Genomic DNA, 18,008 nt, shown 5'->3' on the forward strand with positions numbered 1-18,008 from the left:
ATGTTCCTGGGCTAGGTAAAGACACTCTGAGACAGTGTTCCTGCTGCCTTGGCTCCAAGCCTAGAGTGAGTATGTGTGCCTCTTCCTCGACCAGGACAAGGAGCCACTGCTCTCTGTGGACTAAACTTCCAGTTTCTGATCCCCATTCAATGCCACAGCTTCTCCCTCAACTTTGACACACCCTGGCTTTCAGAGCCAAGTTATTTTAGAAAAGCACAACAGAGGCACTTCTACGAGTTTAGCAGCAAACAGGACCACACCACAATAAAGCCATTCCAGTATGGCTATAGTTAATATTGAAATCTTCAATACAGAAAAAGTTGAAAATAAAATTTTGTTAAAAAATTATACAGATTCTATATATAGAAGAGCTTTCAAACTTACAAATAACATGAAATATCAATAAATAAGTTTTCACTTTTTTCTCTTACACACACTTTTCATGTGTTAAGCCAGACAGTTATTACAAAAAGCAGGTAATATATTTTTAAATAACACCTCAAAATTCAGATCAAACAATACTATATTTCATGAATTTTTAAAAAAATCTCATAAATGACCCACTGGTTTCACTATATGCTACTGAATAATGTTATGGTTTGGATTTTTTTGATTTTATGGGTTTTAATTTTTGATTGAAATACTTGCTTCATATTTACTCAAAGTAGAATTAACGGGGTTTTTTTGAAATTCTACTTTTAGACCTGGGGGGTGATGGTTCAGAATCAGATGTACTCACAGTAATGGATGCTACTTTCACTGATCCTGGTTGAAGAGGCCCCAGCGACACTTGAATAACAACTTTTGTTTCAGGAGGCAATCCTTCTAGTTGCTTGGGCTTCTTAAACATTTGATGATACTGGGTTTTGTGCTCCATTTTCTCCTTGAAAGTTAAAAACTGTAGCCGGCACTTGGAACACTGGTGAACACTCTTTTCCCAGTGTCCTCTATAATGACACATGTATGGTGTTGCAGTTTTAAAAATTTTCAGACAAAACGGGCAAAGCAAATTCTTAGTGTTTTCATGGCATGTCCTGAAATGTGTTTCCACATCGGCAAAGGCTGATGATCTGTAATTGCAAACCTGGCAAACATAGGGCATTTCACCAGGCTTATGATTGTCCTTCATGTGCTCTAAGAGAACCTGATCTGTTTCAAAAGACAATTCGCAGATTTTACAGACTGGGGAGGGTCCCTGGGAAGTATGGACACTTTCAATGTGACACTGCAGCTGGAAGGGAGTGGGAAACTGGCGGTGGCAGTGCTGGCAGGTGGTGTGGTTTTTCCAGCTGTCACCCCTCTGCTTCTCAAGTTCCAAATGGTGCTTCATGTGATTCATAAACTTGACATTTTTTAGAACTTTCAAGCAGCTGAGGCATTTAAAGGCTGTGTGTGTCTTCAGTTCTGGCTGCCTGTCTCCTATATGCTGTCCATAGTAAAAGTCATGAAGTAACATAATCAGATTTTCTTTCTTGGGATCAACAGTCTTGTTTTGACCTGCTAGACTTGAAAAGCCTGTTTTCGCTGGTCCATTTTCCCCAAAAGGATTTATAGGCTTACTATGGACAATGTCCTTTAAAGGAAAAGGTTCCCCATCTTGAACATGGCTTAATGAGGTATGAATACTGTTTGAGGGTGTGCTTTGCTGACTAGTCACTGTCTGAAAGATACCTGAAGAGGACAAAGCTAAAGAATGTCCCCCTATGATTCCATCACTTAGTTTACGCCTTTTGGGATTTGTGCTATTTGTTTCAGAAGTGGAAAGTCGCTTTGATACTTGACTTTTATTCATATCTCCTGCAGAAAGTGCTGTACCTAATGGATGCTGCAATGAACTTGTGAAAGTAATCAAAGGAGAACATAACTCTGAAGAATTATCAGGCACAACTTGTGGTGAATAATTTTTATAATCAGGTTTAGACAAAGGCTCAATAATAATAGGACTATCTCCTGATCTTGATTCAGAGTCAGAAACTGCCAAGAAAGTCACTGCTTCTGATGAAGGTGTCACACAGCTTATAGGTTGAAATTTATGAGCATTATCTCTTCTAAAGTGACCATACTTTTTCCTCCTTGAACATGAACCTGGGGTAACTCTGTTTAAAATGTTTGAAACAACTGGTTTTGAATTTGAGGTCATCCCAACAAAGATCAGCTCAGCATCTTCATTTACATGTTCCACTCCAACAAATATTAGTTCAGCATCTTCATCATCTAATTGTTTGGTTTCTTCTATGCTTTTCTGTAGTTCTGGCTCTTGTTCTTCCTCACATAACATACATGGTGGCTCCATTTTCTAATTTTTTTTTTTATTCTTGAAGGGTGTAGCCACAAGTCCCAGTGCTTTCTTTATATAAACTGCCACCTAAGCACAAACACACTACACATCAGTTAAGCACAGAAAAATGTGTTATCTTTTTAAATTCTCTCCAAAACTCTAGGGTAGTTATAAACATCCTTATTTCACAGATAAGGGCACTTAGAGTCACAAGAGGATAAACGACATCTTAAAACCTATGATTACAAATCTATGTGACTCTAGAATCATAGTTTTCTCTAGGTTGATTACAATCGCTTCTATTCAAAGAAGAAAAGGGAAAAAAACCTCCAGCAAGCAATCACTAGGTGAAATAACATGTAAAGGATGAATATTTTTACAAAGGCACCATTGAGCAGTGTTAGGTGGTAACTGTACAAAATTAAACACAAAGCTGCAAGACAAGAATAGCTGGAGAAACTGTTAAATTGTAACAACATAACTTGCATCTTCCCTGTTTCTTTTTTTCCTTTCTTTTTTTTTTTTTTTTTTTTTTTTTGCTTTTTAGGGTCGCACCCGCAGCATGTGAAGGTTTCCAGGGTAGGGGTCAAATCAGAGCTGCAGCTGTCAGCCTACAGCACAGCCACAGCAACTTGGGATCCCAGACAAGTCTGCAACCTACACCACAGCTCACAGCAACGCTGGATCCCCATCCCAGTGAACTACTTGAACTGATCAATGAATTCAGCAAAGTAGCAGGATACAAGATTAACATTCAGAAATTGGCTCCATTTCCGTACAGTAACAATGAAATATTAGAAAAGGAATATTTTTAAAAAGTACCTTTTAAAATCACACACAAAAAAATTAAATACCTAGAAATAAACCTTACCAAGGAGGTGAAAGACTTACATGCTGAGATCCATAAAACATTAATCAAGGAAGTTAAAGAGGATTCAAAAAAATGGAAAGATATCCCATGCTCCTGGATTGGAAGAGTTATAAAATGGCCATACTACCCAAAGCAATCTACAGATTTAATGTGATCCCTACCAAATTATCCTTGACTTTTTCACAGAACTGGCATAAACAATCTAAAAATTTATATGGAATCATTAAAGACCCAGAATTGCCAGAGCAATCCTGAAAGAAAAAAAACAAGCAGGAGACATAACTCTCCCAGACTTCAGACAATACTACAAAGCTACAGTAATCAAGACAGTGTGGTACTGATACAAAACAGACATACAAGACCAATGGAACAGAATAGAGAACCCAGAAATAAACCCAGACACCTACAGTCAATTAATCTTCGACAAAGGAGGCAAGAATATAAATGGGAACAAGTCCCTTCAGCAAGTGGTGCTGGCAAAACTGGACAGCTGCATGTAAATCAATGAAACTAGAACACACCCTCCCACCATGCACAAAAATAAACCCAAAATGGCTTAAAGACTTAAACATAAGACACCATCAAACTCCTAGAAGAGAACATAGGCAAAACATTCTCTGACATCAACCATACAAATGTTTTCTTAGGTTAGTCTCCCAATGTAATAGAAACAAAACCAAAAATAAACCAATGGGGGAGTTCCCTTCATGGCTCAGTGGTTAACGAATCCGACTAGGAACATGAGATTGCAGGTTCAGTCCCTGGCCTTGCTCAGTGGGTTAAGGATCCAGCGTTGCTGTGAGCCGTGGTGTATAGTTGCAGACGCGGCTCATATCCCACATTGCTGTGGCTCTGGTGTAGGCTGGCGACTACAGCTCCGATCTGACCCCTAGACTGGGAGCCTCTATATGCCGTGGGAGCGGCCCTAGAAAAGGCAAAAAGACCAAAAAAACCAAAAAAAACAAAAAACAAAAAAAAAACCCAATGGGATCTAATCTAACTTACAAGCTTTTGCACAGCAAAGGAGAAACCATTTAAAAAAAAAAAAAAAGACAACCTATGGAATGGGAGAAAACAGTGGCAAACAATGCAATTGACAAGGGCTTAATCCTCAAAAATATACAACTCATGCAACTCAACAGAAAAAAAAAAAAAAATCCAACTGAAAGATGGGCAAAAGACCTAAATAGACATTTCTCCAAAGAAGATAAACAGATGGCCAACAGGCACATGAAAAAATGTTCAGCATCACTAATTATCAGAGAAATGAAAATCAAAACTACAATGAGGTACCACCTCACACCAGTCAGAATGGCCATCATTAATAAGTATACAAATAACAAATGCTGGAGAGGGTGTGAGAAAAGGGAACCCTCATACACTGCTGGTGGGACTGTAAATTGGTACAACTACTATGGAAAACAGTATGGAGGCACCTCAGAAAACTAAATATAGAACTACCATATGATTCAGCAGTCCCACTCCTGAGCAAATATCCAGACAAAAGCTTAATTCAGAAAGATATATACACCTGTACATTCATTGCAGCGCTATTCACAATAGCCAAGACATGGAAACAACCTAAATGTCCATCAACAGATAAATGGGTTAAGAAGATGTGGTACATATACACAATGGAATAATTAATCAGCCATAAAAAAAGAACAAAATAATGCCATTTGCGGCAACATGGACGGAACTAGAGATTTTCAAACTTAATGAAGTAAGTCAGAAAGAGAAAGACAAACACCATAAATGTGGAATCTAAAGTATGGCACAGATGAACCTATCTACAGAACAGAAACAGATTCACAGATATAGAGAACAGACCTGTGGTTGCCAAGGGGGAGGAGGAGGCAGTGGGATTAGTAGATGCAAACTATTACATTTAGAATGGATAAGCAATAAGGTCCTGCCATACAGCACAGGGAACTATATCCAATCACTTGTGATAGAACATGATAAAAGATAAAATGTGTTTGCGGGTAGATGTGTGTGTGTGTGTATATAGATATATATATATACACACAATATGTGTGTGTGTGTACACATATATATACACACATACACACTATATATATATATTCCAAGCCTCCTTGTCAGAAAGGTTCTCAAGAAAAAAAAAAAAAAAATATATATATATATATATATATAAAAACTTGGTCACTTTGCTGTACAGCAGAAATTGACATAACATTGTAAATCAACTATCATAAAAATGTTTACATAAATGTATTTCTGTATCTTAAAGGCAAAATTTCTCATTTTTTTTTATATTCATCATTTTATTTTTTTGCTTTTTAGGGCCGCACCCATGCCACATGGAGGTTACCAGGCTAAGGGTCGAACTGAAACTACAGCTGCTGGCCTACGCCACAGCCATGGCCACAGTCACAGCAACATCAGATCCAAGCCGCATCTGCGACCTACACCACAGCTCACGGCACTGCCAGATCTTTTTTTTTTTTTTTTGTCTTTTTGCTATTTCTTTGGGCCGCTTCCGTGGCATATAGAGGTTCCCAGGCTAGTGGTCAAATCGAAGCTGTAGCCACCGGCCTATGCCAGAGCCACAGCAACGCGGGATCCGAGCCGCGTCTGCAACCTACACCACAGCTCACGGCAATGCCGGATCCTTAACCCACTGAGCAAGGGCAGGGACCGAACCCGCAACCTCATGGTTCCTAGTCGGATTCGTTAACCACTGCACCACAACGGGAACTCCAGATTTTTTTTTTTTGCCATTTCTTGGGCCGCTCCCACGGCATGTGGAGGTTCCCAGGCTAGAGGTCGAATCGGAGCTGTAGCCGCCGGCCTACATCAGAGCCACAGTAACGTGGGATCCGAGCCACGTCTGCAACCTACACCGCAGCTCCGATCCTTAACCCACTGAGCAAGGCCAGGGATCGAACATACAACCTCATGGTTCCTAGTCAGATTTGTTGACCACTGCACCACGATGGGAACTCCAGCAACGCCAGATCCTTAACCCACTGAGTGAGGCCAGGGATTGAACCACAACCTCGTGGTTCCTAGTCTGATTCACTTCTGCTGTGTCACAATGGGAACTCCAAATTTCTTATTTCTTAAACTTAAGGTAAGCACTTTTTAAAAAAGCATCAACTATTCAATGGTAGCTTGTTTTGCAGTATAACTGGGAGAAATTTTATATTAAATGTACATATTTCTATTCATTCATACATACTAATTTCATAAATAGTAACATGGAAAAGAGATGTAAAATTCAAAGAATAGAGTAAGGCTATAAATAGCATAATTCAATGTCAAGCATTTAGCACTGGCCTAGCAAACTGGGAATGAACTCTCTTGATAATCTTACCCCAACTTGATTTAACTATAACCCATTCATTGATGTCTCCTAAATCTGTCCCTCTAATCCTGACTTCCCCAGTAAACTTAAATCTCACTCCACCTGTCTCTTCTCCACTTGACAAACAAATCAGATTATATTATTGCTTAGCTCAAAACCCTCCAATGATCCTTCTGTATAGCACAGGGAACTATATCTGATCATTTACGATGGAATACTATTGAGGATTAAGTGAAAAAAAGAATATATGGATGTACAGCTGGGTCACTTTGCTGTACAGCAGAAACTGACAGAACTCTGTAAATCAATTATAATAAAAAAAATTTTTAAAAACCTGCAGTGCCTTTCTGAGTCGCTCAGTAAAAGGCCAATTCCTTCCAATGCTTATAAGACCACATTTCCAACCCTATCTACTGTCCTGCAATTATCTCATACTCCTGTTCCCCACCTACTTCACTCTACACTAACCTTGCTATTTCTTGTTTTATTTTGTTTTGCCATGCCCATGGCATGCATAAGTTCCTGGGTCAGGGATTGAACCTGAGCCACAGCAGTGACAATGCCAGATGTGTAACCCACTGAGCCACCAGGGAACTACTCCTTGATATTTCTTGATCAAACTAAACACTTGACTTTGCTAGAGCCCTTGTATTTGTTGTCCCACTAATATGAATACTTATCATTCAGATACTTACATGGCCGGCCTCTCGCCTTCAGGGCTGTTCCAAGTCTCCTTGTCAGAAAGGTTCTCAACAAGTTCCCACTGTGGCTCAGCAGTAATGAACCTGACTAGCAACCATGAGGATGTGGGTTCAGGATCTGGTGTTGCCATGAACTGTGATGTAGGTTGCAGATGTGGCCTGGATCCTGCATTGCTGTGGCCTTGGCACAGACAGGCAGCTGTAGCTCCAATTCAACCCCTAGCCTGGGAATGTCCATATGCTGCACATGTGGTCCTAAAATGCAAAAAAAAAAAGTTCTCAAATACTCCAATCAACCTCTAATTCACAGTTCCAATTTATTTTCCCTTCTCTTTCACCTTTAAGCCTTTATCACCATCTAATATATTAAAAACATTAATTATCTTGATTATCTTCTATTGCCTATCCAGAAAACATAATCTCCAAAGGGCAGGAACCATCTTTTGTTGACAGCTATATCACCAGCACAAGAAACAGTGCTTAGCAGAGCATGGAAACTCAAAAGAGTTTTCTAAATTAACTAATAATGGTAACTCTCATTAATAAGAACCGTTATTCATAGAGCAGACTGTGCTCCATTAATTCCATATTTTCTATTGATTTACTCGGAGAACCTTGTACACATCAGAAATTCATGTGTTGAAGCCCTAACCCCCAATGGATGGTATTTGAAGACGGGAACTTTTGGAGGTAATTTGGTTTAGATAAGGTCAAGAGAGCCTGCATGATTGAATTAGTGCCAAGAAGAGACATCACAAAGCTTCCTTCCTCTCTTTCTCCCCCAACACCTCCCAAGTGTAAGGACACAGCAAGAAAGTGGAATAGAGCCCACACTGGGAAATCAAATCAGCCACCAGCACCTTGATCTTAAGACTTTCTAACCTTCAACAAATTTGTTTTATTTATTTACTTTGCTTTTTAGAGCTGCACCTGCAGCATATGGAAGGTCCCAGGCTAGGGGTCAAACTGGAGCTACAGCTGTCAACCTACACCACAGCCACAGCAATTTGGGATCTGAGCCCCATCTGTGACCTACACCACAGCTCCTATGTAACCCGACAAGCCAAAATGGGAACTCCCTGTTGTTTTTAAAAAATAAAAATAGGGGAGTTCCCGTCGTGGCGCAGTGGTTAACGAATCCGACTAGGAACCATGAGGTTGCGGGTTCGGTCCCTGCCCTTGCTCAGTGGGTTAACGATCCGGCGTTGCCGTGAGCTGTGGTGTAGGTTGCAGACGCGGCTCGGATCCCGCGTTGCTGTGGCTCTGGCGTAGGCCGGTGGCTACAGCTTCGATTTGACCACTAGCCTGGGAACCTCCATATGCCACGGGAGCGGCCCAAGAAATAGCAAAAAGACAAAAAAATAAAAATAAAAATAAAAATAGGGAGTTCAGTTGTGGCACCACGGAAACGAATCCAACTAGTATCCATCAGGATGTGGGTTCAATCTCTGGCCTCACTCAGTGGGTCAGGTATCCAGCATTTCTGTGAGCTGTGGTGTGGGTTGCACAGACAGGTCGGATCCCGCATTGATGTGGCTGTGGCACAGGCCAGCAGCCATAGCTCCGATATGACCCCTGGCCTGGGAACTTCCATATGCCAGGACTGCGACCCTAAAAAATAAATAAATAAAGACTGGGTTCCAATAATACTGCTGGACTTTTACCCAACTGATCTTAGAGTTTTCAGCTGTTAACCATACTGATTAACTTTTCATCCAACGAATCATTCCAGATGAAAAGTTTACTAAGAGTAGAGAAAGAATCACACATAAAGCAAATAAGTTAATGAATGAGTTAATTCAGGACAAGAGTAATAACAGACAACGGGAATTTTCTCCTCTAACATGCTTATTTTCTACAATTTACCAGAATCTTGAAATATCAAGTAGGCAGGTTGGACATACCAAAACCTACTAGTTCTAAGGGATGAGTCCTCAAATACCACTTCATATCCCCCCCAACTAAGGAATTTGCCAAGGGCTGTGGGAGAAGCCAATGAGAGGTTTCACCCCAAAGATAGCTGAGAGGACAGTGGGTGATGACCCACGTCCCAGGTTATTCCTGCGCATATAAACAAAGGCCCTTTAAATGGGTTTTGTTACAGCAACACACAAGTTGTCAGGCATCAGTCCCTCTAGAGTAACTTCCTGAGATTAGGTCACTAGGACTCCTTGGTACCTACCTTCCCCATCTTTCCTTGTCCTGACTCTTTCCACCCCACTACTGCTCCTCTGAAATCTTGTCCCAAGCCCCTCTCTCCCCACCACAGCACTCAGGCCCTTTCCCCACACTCCTCCCTCCCACTACTCTATTAACCCCACACATCTGCTGCCTTAGACTTTAAGACCCATTAAACACAAACGCTTGAGGGAAACAGGAGCTTTACAGGATCCTCAAAACTGCCATAAACATTTGGATTCCATCTTAGGGCAACTGAGCAAAACAAAAATAACTTTTTCATAAATATTTTTTCATAAATAAGTACAGGATGGTAAAGGAATGCAAAAATAGGGTCTGATCTAGCCTGGGAGTCTAGAAGGGGAAGAATTATTAAACCAAGGTTGTTCTTTGTCAAAAAACATGACTACTTCTAAAGAACAGACTGAGAAAAAAAGTAAGAGTGACTCTCAAAACCAATTTCTCTCTGACCTCTTCTCTCTTGAATCTAACATTCATTCACTCCAATGCAGCTGTAGTGGCTTCCTTGCTGCTCCCTTCAAGTCTCCACCGGAAATTCTTATCTTCCCGATATCCCCACGGCTAACACTTCTATCTCCTTCAAGTCCATGTCCTAACTTACCTATTCCAAAAGACTTATTTTGACCATCTTATCTAAAATTACAACACTCCTACCTATCCAACATTCAGTCCTAGGGCCCTGGACCCATACTCTTCCTAATTTCATAATATCACCTTTTATGTCACAAGAAAATTACATTTTGGTTGGGTTTTTTTTTGTTGTTGTTGTTGTTTTTTTGCCCTGTGCCTGAGGCATGAGGAAGTTCCTGTGCCAGGAACTGCAGTGACAATGCCAGATCCTTAACCTGCTGCACCACAAGGGAACTCCAGGAATGTATGTATTTATTATGTAAACTATCTTTCTTCCTCTACTGAACTTTTAGTTCCTTCCACAGGAGAAGTTCTATTTTGATTGTCAGTTTGCTGTATTTTTGTCTGTTTTGTTCACTGATTTCTCCCAAATGCCAAGAGCAGTCCTGGCATGCAAATAAGCCCTCAAATATTCATTGAAAGAAAATAATTAACTGGAGATTGCAAATATAGCCAGCTCTGTAGAAACTTTCCTATAATAAGCAAATATGAAATAAAATAAGCAGAAGGGGGATGTGCTGCCAAAAGATGGGTTTTTAATAAGAAGTGACATTACAATCAGTCTGTTTGCTGATGGGAATGATCCAAAGAAACAGAAAACCTAATCCAGGATGAAAAAGAGACTTGCAAGAATTTCCTTGAACAAGCAAGAATTGACTGGATCCAGTACACAAGGAAAAGTCTGGGCTTTAGCCTAAACCCAAACAATTTACTCCTAGAAATAGATCTGAGATCATATGGACGGTTGGCATGACTGTGGTAGCCAGCCTCCAAGATGGCCCCAAATGAATCCTGCCTCCTATATTCACACTCTGGTGTAGTTCTCCCCAACACTATCACCCAGTTGACCTGTGAGACTAAGCACATAGTCTCACAAGCACAGCCCGAAGAAGTGATGGTATGTAACTTCCAAGAGACTCTGCACTTCATCTTGGGTGCAAGTTCTCTCCTGAAGCACTCACTCCGAGGAAAGCCAGCTGCTATGACATAAGCAGCTCCATAGAGAGGCCCAGTAAGGATCCAAGGACCCTCACTAACAGCTCAGTGAGTGAGCTCAGATGCAGATCACCCAACCTCTGAAGTCAAGTCTTCAGAGGCTGACTATTCAGACAAAAACCTGACAACCTCAGAAGAAAAAACCACCCAGCTAAGCAACTCCTGTATTCAAGACCATGGGATAATCACCATTTGCTTTTTTTTTTTTTTTCCTCTCAAGGTATTATGTTTTGAAATAATGTGTTACACAGCAATAAATAAAAATTGCTGGGACAGAAGTACCTATGATGTTGCTTACTGACATGAAATGAATTCAGATGGCTTCCTCTATCCAGCCATGTTCAATTACTTCATGAAATAAAGCCCTTAAGGAAAAGGGTACCGAAATGAACAAACTAATAACCTCATGTAATCATGTTAACCAAAACACATCTGCTCTGAATGAACCACTTTTAATGAATTGGTATCAGTTCATTTTAGCCTCACAACATGGCAGAAGCAGTCAACTTCACAGAGTAAAATCCATGGTGCTCTTTTTTCCTTTCAAGAATGCAAGAATGCCATCACCCTCCTCCTCTTTTTTTAAGGACACAAATTAGATAGCTCTAGAATTATTGAAACCAATGATGACACTGAATTGGTCACATACATTCAGAGTCGACTCAGACCCACTCAGGGGAACACTGTCTATAAACATCAATTATTTGGCCCAGGAGACTAACAAGAGAAAAACCGAAGGCTCTCACCTTACCTCAGGCCCGCGCTCCCCACGTTCTGAGGGCTTGAGTTTTTCCACGCAGGGGAAGGTCACATCCTAAAGGCAACCCGAGAGAAGCCTGGGGTGAGTCACGCGTCACGGGAATGTTCTATCCCCCAGAGTCTACCTCGTACTGCCGGTGGGGGGTTGTCAAGCAGCTCACACTCAACCGGAGAAGCACAGAATGTAATCCATTTGTCCCAAAACTGTTCAGGAAATTCCCCTTCAGGAATGAAAAGACCCCCTCTGACAACTGCCCGGCTCAAAAGCATGGCAACTCGGGCCCTGGGGAGGGGGGGAGGGGGACGCGCTGGGGTCCAGGCCGAGGCGCGGTAAACAGGCGCGGCAGCTGGACCTGGGGGAGGAGGGGTGGGAATAAATAGATTTTTTAATGCTGCGCCCGCCTGAGAGCGCCTGGGCCCACGGACACCCAGAACAAGGCCGGGCGCCGGTCACAAAACTGGCCTGAGATTTTATTTTATCTTAGTTTTAATGTATAAGCTAGAGACTCTGGCGGGGGCCGGCGGCCTCACAGGCCCTTCCCCGGAGGCCGCTCAGCCCACCCGGGAGAGAGAGGCTGTCAGAGCTCGGCGCGGGCCCAGAATGGGGAAGGGAGCGTGGCCGAGGGCGGGTGGTCTCAGGCCCGTCCAGCAGCCTACTGCACGCTCCCTCCCAAAGGCCCGCGGCCGCGCACGGGCCTCCTGGGCACCCGCGAAGCCCGCCCCTGTCCGCTCAGGCCACGCCACGCCCCCGTCCTTACCCGTCCCCGGCGGCAGCGGTGCCCGCGCGGTCGGCGGCGCACCGGGCCAGAGGTGCTCCCTCAGCGAAGCCCGAGGAAACGACACCTCCTCAGGCCCCGGGCGCCGCCGACGCCCCCACACGCGCGCTAGCTGCCACCTGTGATTGGCAGCCAAGTGCCGGTGCGAGGACGGGCGCGATGATCTGATTGGCCCCGTGGCCGAGTGGGGCGCATGCGCGCGCTCTGGCGCCCCTGGTGGCAACATCTGGGGACGGCATCAGGCTGAGCCCGGTAAGGACCGCAATCTTAAGGAGCTTGGGCTGTCAAGATTCCACAGCCAACCAGGGTTCAGGGCAGAGGGCAGGCTCCCAGGACATCAGAAGATACATTTGCCCACCTAAGTCCAGTTCTCACCACCAGTCGTCAGTGTGGTCCCTCCACCACAAAAGCACTAGCTGCCTGCTCTTTGCTTAAGGAACTTGACCATACAACAGGAGTCTTGAGGCCTGTCCTCTTGGATTGCTTTTGGGGGCAATCCAATCCAGTCTGCCATCTATTTTTGTACAGTCTGCAGAGAGCTAAAAGTGAGCGCTTTACTTCTTTTTTTTTTTTTCTCTGAACTTCCCAGGGTTCCAACCTGCACCACAGCTGTAGTTAGATCAACAGAAGTGACAACACCGGATCTTTAACCTGCTGAGCCATGGGGGAACTCCAACAAGAGATTTACGTTCTTTAAGAGCTGGGGAAAAAACACAAAGAGAATATTATTTTGTGACATATGGAAATTTTATGAAATTCAGTTTTTAGCGTCCTGAAAATTGGACCCTGGGAAGTTAGACAGGGATTTCCCTGTTCCTTTACTGTCTATGGCCACAAAGTTGGTTAATTGACAGAGATTATATTATCAAAGCCTGAGGTATAGGTATTTATTATCTGGCTCTTTACAGAATCTCTTTTAGTTGTGCTGTTCTGCTGGATGTGTCTTAGCAGTCTTTTAAGAAAACCCTTTTTTGGTTTTGTTACTCTAATGCTGTTTTCTTTTCTATTACATTCATTTTCCTTCATTATTTACTTCCTGATTGTCTCTGTGGGTTTGTTCTGTTGCTCTTCTTTACAACTTTTTTTTACTCACTTACTTGTAACTCTTTTATTTCTCTCTCTTTTTTGGGGGGGGAGGTGTGGGGGAGGCATGCCTGTGGCATGTTGACGTTCCCAGGCCAGAGATCAAACCTGCATCACAGCAGTGACCCAAGCCATACCAATGACAACGCCAGATCCTTAACCCACTGAGCCACGAAGGAATTCCTGTAAGTTTTATTTCTCTTGTATCTAATGCTATAAATTTACCTTAATTTACTAAAGAACCAACTTATCTGTGTCCCCCAGTTTTTGCTTAATGATATGGTCATTATCATTCAATTCCAAATATTCCTAATTTTCCTATTGATTCTCTTTTTTAAATGTTATATATAATAATATATTTATTTTCCAAATCTATGGAATTTTTAAAGTTATTTATCAGTTTTTCATTTTGTTGCATTATGGTAAGATCACACAGTCTAAATACTATTGATCCTTTACATTTGAAGATTTCCATTCAGTGAAGTATACCACAGTCAAAATGAAGAGGATGTAATGTGGGGAAAATATTTGCAATGTCTAAAATGTATATATGTGAAATGACCTCCTTTAGGCCTCACGATTACTCCACTATCTTTCAGTGAGTTACTATTAACTCCATTAACTAAGCTCCAAGCTTTATTCAAATTTCACAAGTTTTTCCACAAATGTCCTTTTTCTTCTGGTCCAGGTTCTCATATAGGAGGGCAAATTGCATTGAGTCATAGCATTTCCTTAGCTTACTCTGGTCTATAGCAGTTTCTAAAACTTTCCTTGTTTTTCATGAGTTGACAATTTTCAGGAGTCCTTAAGGGTCAGAATGATTCCATTTGAATTTGATGTGCTTTCATCCATTACACTGGGGTTTACTGGTTTTTAAAACTATACTGCAGAGCTGATGCATCCTTCTTAACTTCTCACCAGGGATCCATACTATCATATGATCTACCACTGGTTCCCCCACAATAAAGTTACTTTTCTCCCCCTACCATATCCTATCCTTGTGTGACATGTCACTAAACCCAATCTACCCTTAGGGAGGACATAGAATGTCACTGAAAGAGAGTATCAATGAGATACACCAATGATTTGAGTCCATGAATTAACTGGAATTCCTTTACAAGGAAGATCTGTTTCTTCTAGCTTTACATCTTAATTTTGAATTAACCAAATTAAGTAAAATTTGATACTTCAGTCATACTTGGTACATTTCATCAGCTCCACAGTCATCTGGGGCATATTAAACAGAGCAGATAGAGAACGTTTCCATCACCGCAGAAACTTCTGTAAACAGCACTTAGATCATTGTTTTGCCAGCCTTTCGTCTTTTTAAACATAATGCACTTAAACATAGGCATTTCTTCTAAGAACTGCTTTAGTTCTGTCTCATAAATTTTGCTGTTTTCAATGTCATTCTGTTCCAAATTTTTTTTTTTTTTATAGTGATTTCTCATAGGAGCTCCAAGTTATTTAAAACCACAACCAAGACTAGGGTGAGCCTGGACCACAACATTAAAGAAGCTTGGCAAAACGCAGGGTTGGCACTTTTGCACTTTGGGTTCCTGGTAACCCTTATTCTAGAACCATCCCTGTTTGGAATTATACTGCTTCATTTACAAACTGTGTTTTTTTTTCCCCCTCAGTTATCTTTCTGTTATTGATTTGTAGCACAATTTCCCTGCAATCACTCGGTAGTTACAAAAAGCCCTATAGCTAACTTCACAACTGATGAACTATTGTACACAAGCTGGAAAACAAGACAAAAATATCCACCCTAACCACTTCAATTCAACAGAACACCTGGAATAGCCAAGACAGTCTTGAATACCAAAGCTGGAGAACTTAAACTCCCAGGTATCTGTTTCTAAGAAACAGAATGAACAGGATATAGAGCGAGACACATGAGAATTTGTCATGGGAATTGGCTTACATTGTGTGCCACAATATGCATCTGTAAGAGCTAGGAACTGGGAAAGCCAGATTATAATTCAGTGCAAGTCTGAAGGTCCAAGAACCAGGAGCTCTGATGTCCAAGGAAGGAGCAATGGCTGTCCCTTCCTTTGATCTCTTAGGGCTCTCAGCCTGCTGGGGATTGGATCTGATGATGCCCACCTACATTGGGGAGGCTTCTCTTCTGGAAACACTCTCCCCTCCCAGACACACCCAGAAGTAATGTTTCACCAGCTATCTTAGGAGTTCCCTTGTGGGACAGCAGGTTAGGGATCCAGTACCGTCACTGCTGCAGCTGGGTTCCATCCTGGCTTGGGAAATCACGCATGCCCCAGGAGTGACAAAAATATAAAATAAAGTAAAATAAAATAAAATAAATTTGAGATAGATCAGACCTAAATGTGAAAGGCCAAACAGTAAAATTCCCAAAAGAAAACAGGAGGAATCTTTTATGTCCTCAGCAGACTATCTCTTAAATACAACACTCCATGAAGCACCAGCCTTAATACATATGTACACCTAGGAAACCACCATCCAGGTCAAGATATGGGACATTTTCTGTGCCCCAAAAGTCCCTTTATGCCCTTCTCAATTGAGTTGGTTTTTGTTTTGTTTTGTTTTGTTTTGTTTTGTCTTTTTTGCCATTTCTTGGGCTGCTCCCACGGCATATGGAGGTTCCCAGGCTAGGGGTCTAATCGGAGCTGTAGCCACCGGCCTACACCAGAGCCACAGCAACACAGGATCCAAGCTGCGTCTGCAACCCACACAACAGCTCATGGCAACTCCAGATCCTTAACCCACTGAGCAAGGCCAGGGATCAAACCTGCAACCTCATGGTTCCTAGTTGGATTCATTAACTGCTGCGCCACCACAGGAACTCCGAGTCAGTTTTTTTGTTTGTTTTAGATATGGGGTTGGGAGTTTCCTTCGTGGCTTAGCGGTTAATGAACCCGACTAGGATCCATGAGGATGTGGATTCAATCCCTGGCCTCGCTCAGTGGGTTAAGGATCCGGCGTTGCCATGAGCTATGGTGTAGGTCGCAGATGTAGCTAGGATTCCAAGTTGCTGTGGCTGTGGCATAGGCCAGAAGCTGTAGCTCCAATTCAACCCCTAGCCTGGGAACTTTCGTGTGTGGGGTCAAGACTTAAATAGGCATTTGATAAAAGAGAAAAAATATTCAGGTGGCCAAAAGCATATGAAAAAAATATCCTCAAGATCATTACTCATTGGGAAATGAAAATGAAACTAAAATGTGATACCACTACAACTTCAAGAGAATGACAATGATTGTTACTGAGCCGAACTTTTTTTTTTTGTCTTTTGTCTTTTTTTGTTGTTGTTGTTGTTGCTATTTCTTGGGCCACTCCCGCGGCATATGGAGGTTCCCAGGCTAGGGGTCGAATCGGAGCTGTAGCCACCGGCCTACGCCAGAGCCACAGCAACGCGGGATCCGAGCTGCGTCTGCAACCTACACCACAGCTCACGGCAACGCCAGGATCGTTAACCCACTGAGCAAGGGCAGGGACCGAACCCAAAACCTCATGGTTCCTAGTCGGATTCGTTAACCACTGCGCCACGACGGGAACTCCTGAGCCAAATTTGAGTTCACCAGCCCAAGTGCAGCAAAGCTGATCTACTGACAGCATGCTGTGGTGAAGGAAAGTACAGCATTTATTGTAAGGCATCCAAAATTGGACCAAGCAAGAACAGGCAGGTCATGTTCCAAAGACCCCAGTGGCTAGGTCGGGTTTTTAAAGACATTATGAGAGAGAAGGTGGCAGAATTTGTAATCAGCTCATGCACATTTCTTATGATTGGTTGGTGGTAAAGTTAGCAGGTTGTATTTCAGGCATCGATTTCATCAACCTTCTGGTTTCAACCAATCTGGGGTCTACTTGCTGGCAGGCAGTATACAGTTAACTTCTTCCATCTGGTGGGAGTTTTAGTATCAGCAAAACAACTCAAGGATATGGCTCAGGATATTATCTCTAGCCCTTGAGGGGGAACTAAATTTCCTTGACTTTGTTTTATGGTTATTATTGTTTTGTCTTGCTTGACTGTTTTGTTTCTGCATTTTCTCACTTCTCTGAATAAATTTGCTCTTTGGAACTCAGGGGAGGTCTCAGAGGTTAAAGTTTTTCCACAAGCACATGGTAGGGAACACGGTTGGGGGGTGGGGTGAGGGGCTCGTTCCCCGGGAAGACGCTGTAGGGTCCTGCTTGGTCACATAATGAAAAGGACTGACAGTTACAAGTGCTGGATCTGTAGAAATGGAATTCCAAATATTGGTGGAACTGCAAATTGTTTCAATCACTTTGAAAAGGCATTTGGCAGTATCTACCCTAAAAAGCTAAATCTATGTGGTTCTAGAACTTCTCATCTCTATACTGTTATCTAGACATTCATAGCAGCTTTATTCAAAATAGCAAAATTATAAGC

General features: G+C 42.3%; 2 protein-coding genes across 7 annotated transcripts in view; both read right to left on the bottom strand.

Annotated features, from left to right (window-relative positions):
* The window catches only part of LOC125116370 (solute carrier family 5 member 4), a 231,698-nt gene extending 219,115 nt beyond the window's left edge, over positions 1-12,583 (bottom strand). For all 5 annotated transcript variants that reach the window (XM_047761549.1, XM_047761552.1, XM_047761550.1 and 2 more), the window contains exons 1-2: positions 12,521-12,583; positions 11,755-11,817 (exon numbers count right to left, since the gene is read on the bottom strand). The gene's annotated coding sequence lies outside the window, so the exon portion shown is untranslated. The remainder of the gene's footprint in view (positions 1-11,754; positions 11,818-12,520) is intronic.
* On the bottom strand, positions 565-11,817 carry LOC125116373 (zinc finger protein 280B-like). Of its 2 annotated transcripts, none has more exons than XM_047761561.1 (2): positions 11,755-11,817; positions 565-2,365 (listed from the first exon to the last, which is right to left on the bottom strand). In XM_047761561.1, the coding sequence occupies exon 2, from the start codon at positions 2,291-2,293 to the stop codon at positions 671-673; it is 1,623 nt and encodes a 540-aa protein (XP_047617517.1). In that variant the 5' UTR covers positions 2,294-2,365; positions 11,755-11,817; the 3' UTR covers positions 565-670. The 2 variants fall into 2 exon arrangements, with proteins under 2 accessions (XP_047617517.1, XP_047617516.1); XM_047761560.1 differs by having other exon boundaries at positions 11,750-11,805.
* Positions 12,584-18,008: the final 5,425 nt, after the last annotated feature.

This window comes from Phacochoerus africanus, chromosome 15 (assembly GCF_016906955.1).
Source record: "Phacochoerus africanus isolate WHEZ1 chromosome 15, ROS_Pafr_v1, whole genome shotgun sequence".
NCBI classification, from domain to species: domain Eukaryota; kingdom Metazoa; phylum Chordata; class Mammalia; order Artiodactyla; family Suidae; genus Phacochoerus; species Phacochoerus africanus.

What these genes read in the sequence shown, in the direction of transcription:
- LOC125116373 (XM_047761561.1), bottom strand. Translation starts at nt 2,293, where the DNA reads ATGGAGCCACCATGTATGTTATGTGAGGAAGAACAAGAGCCAGAACTA.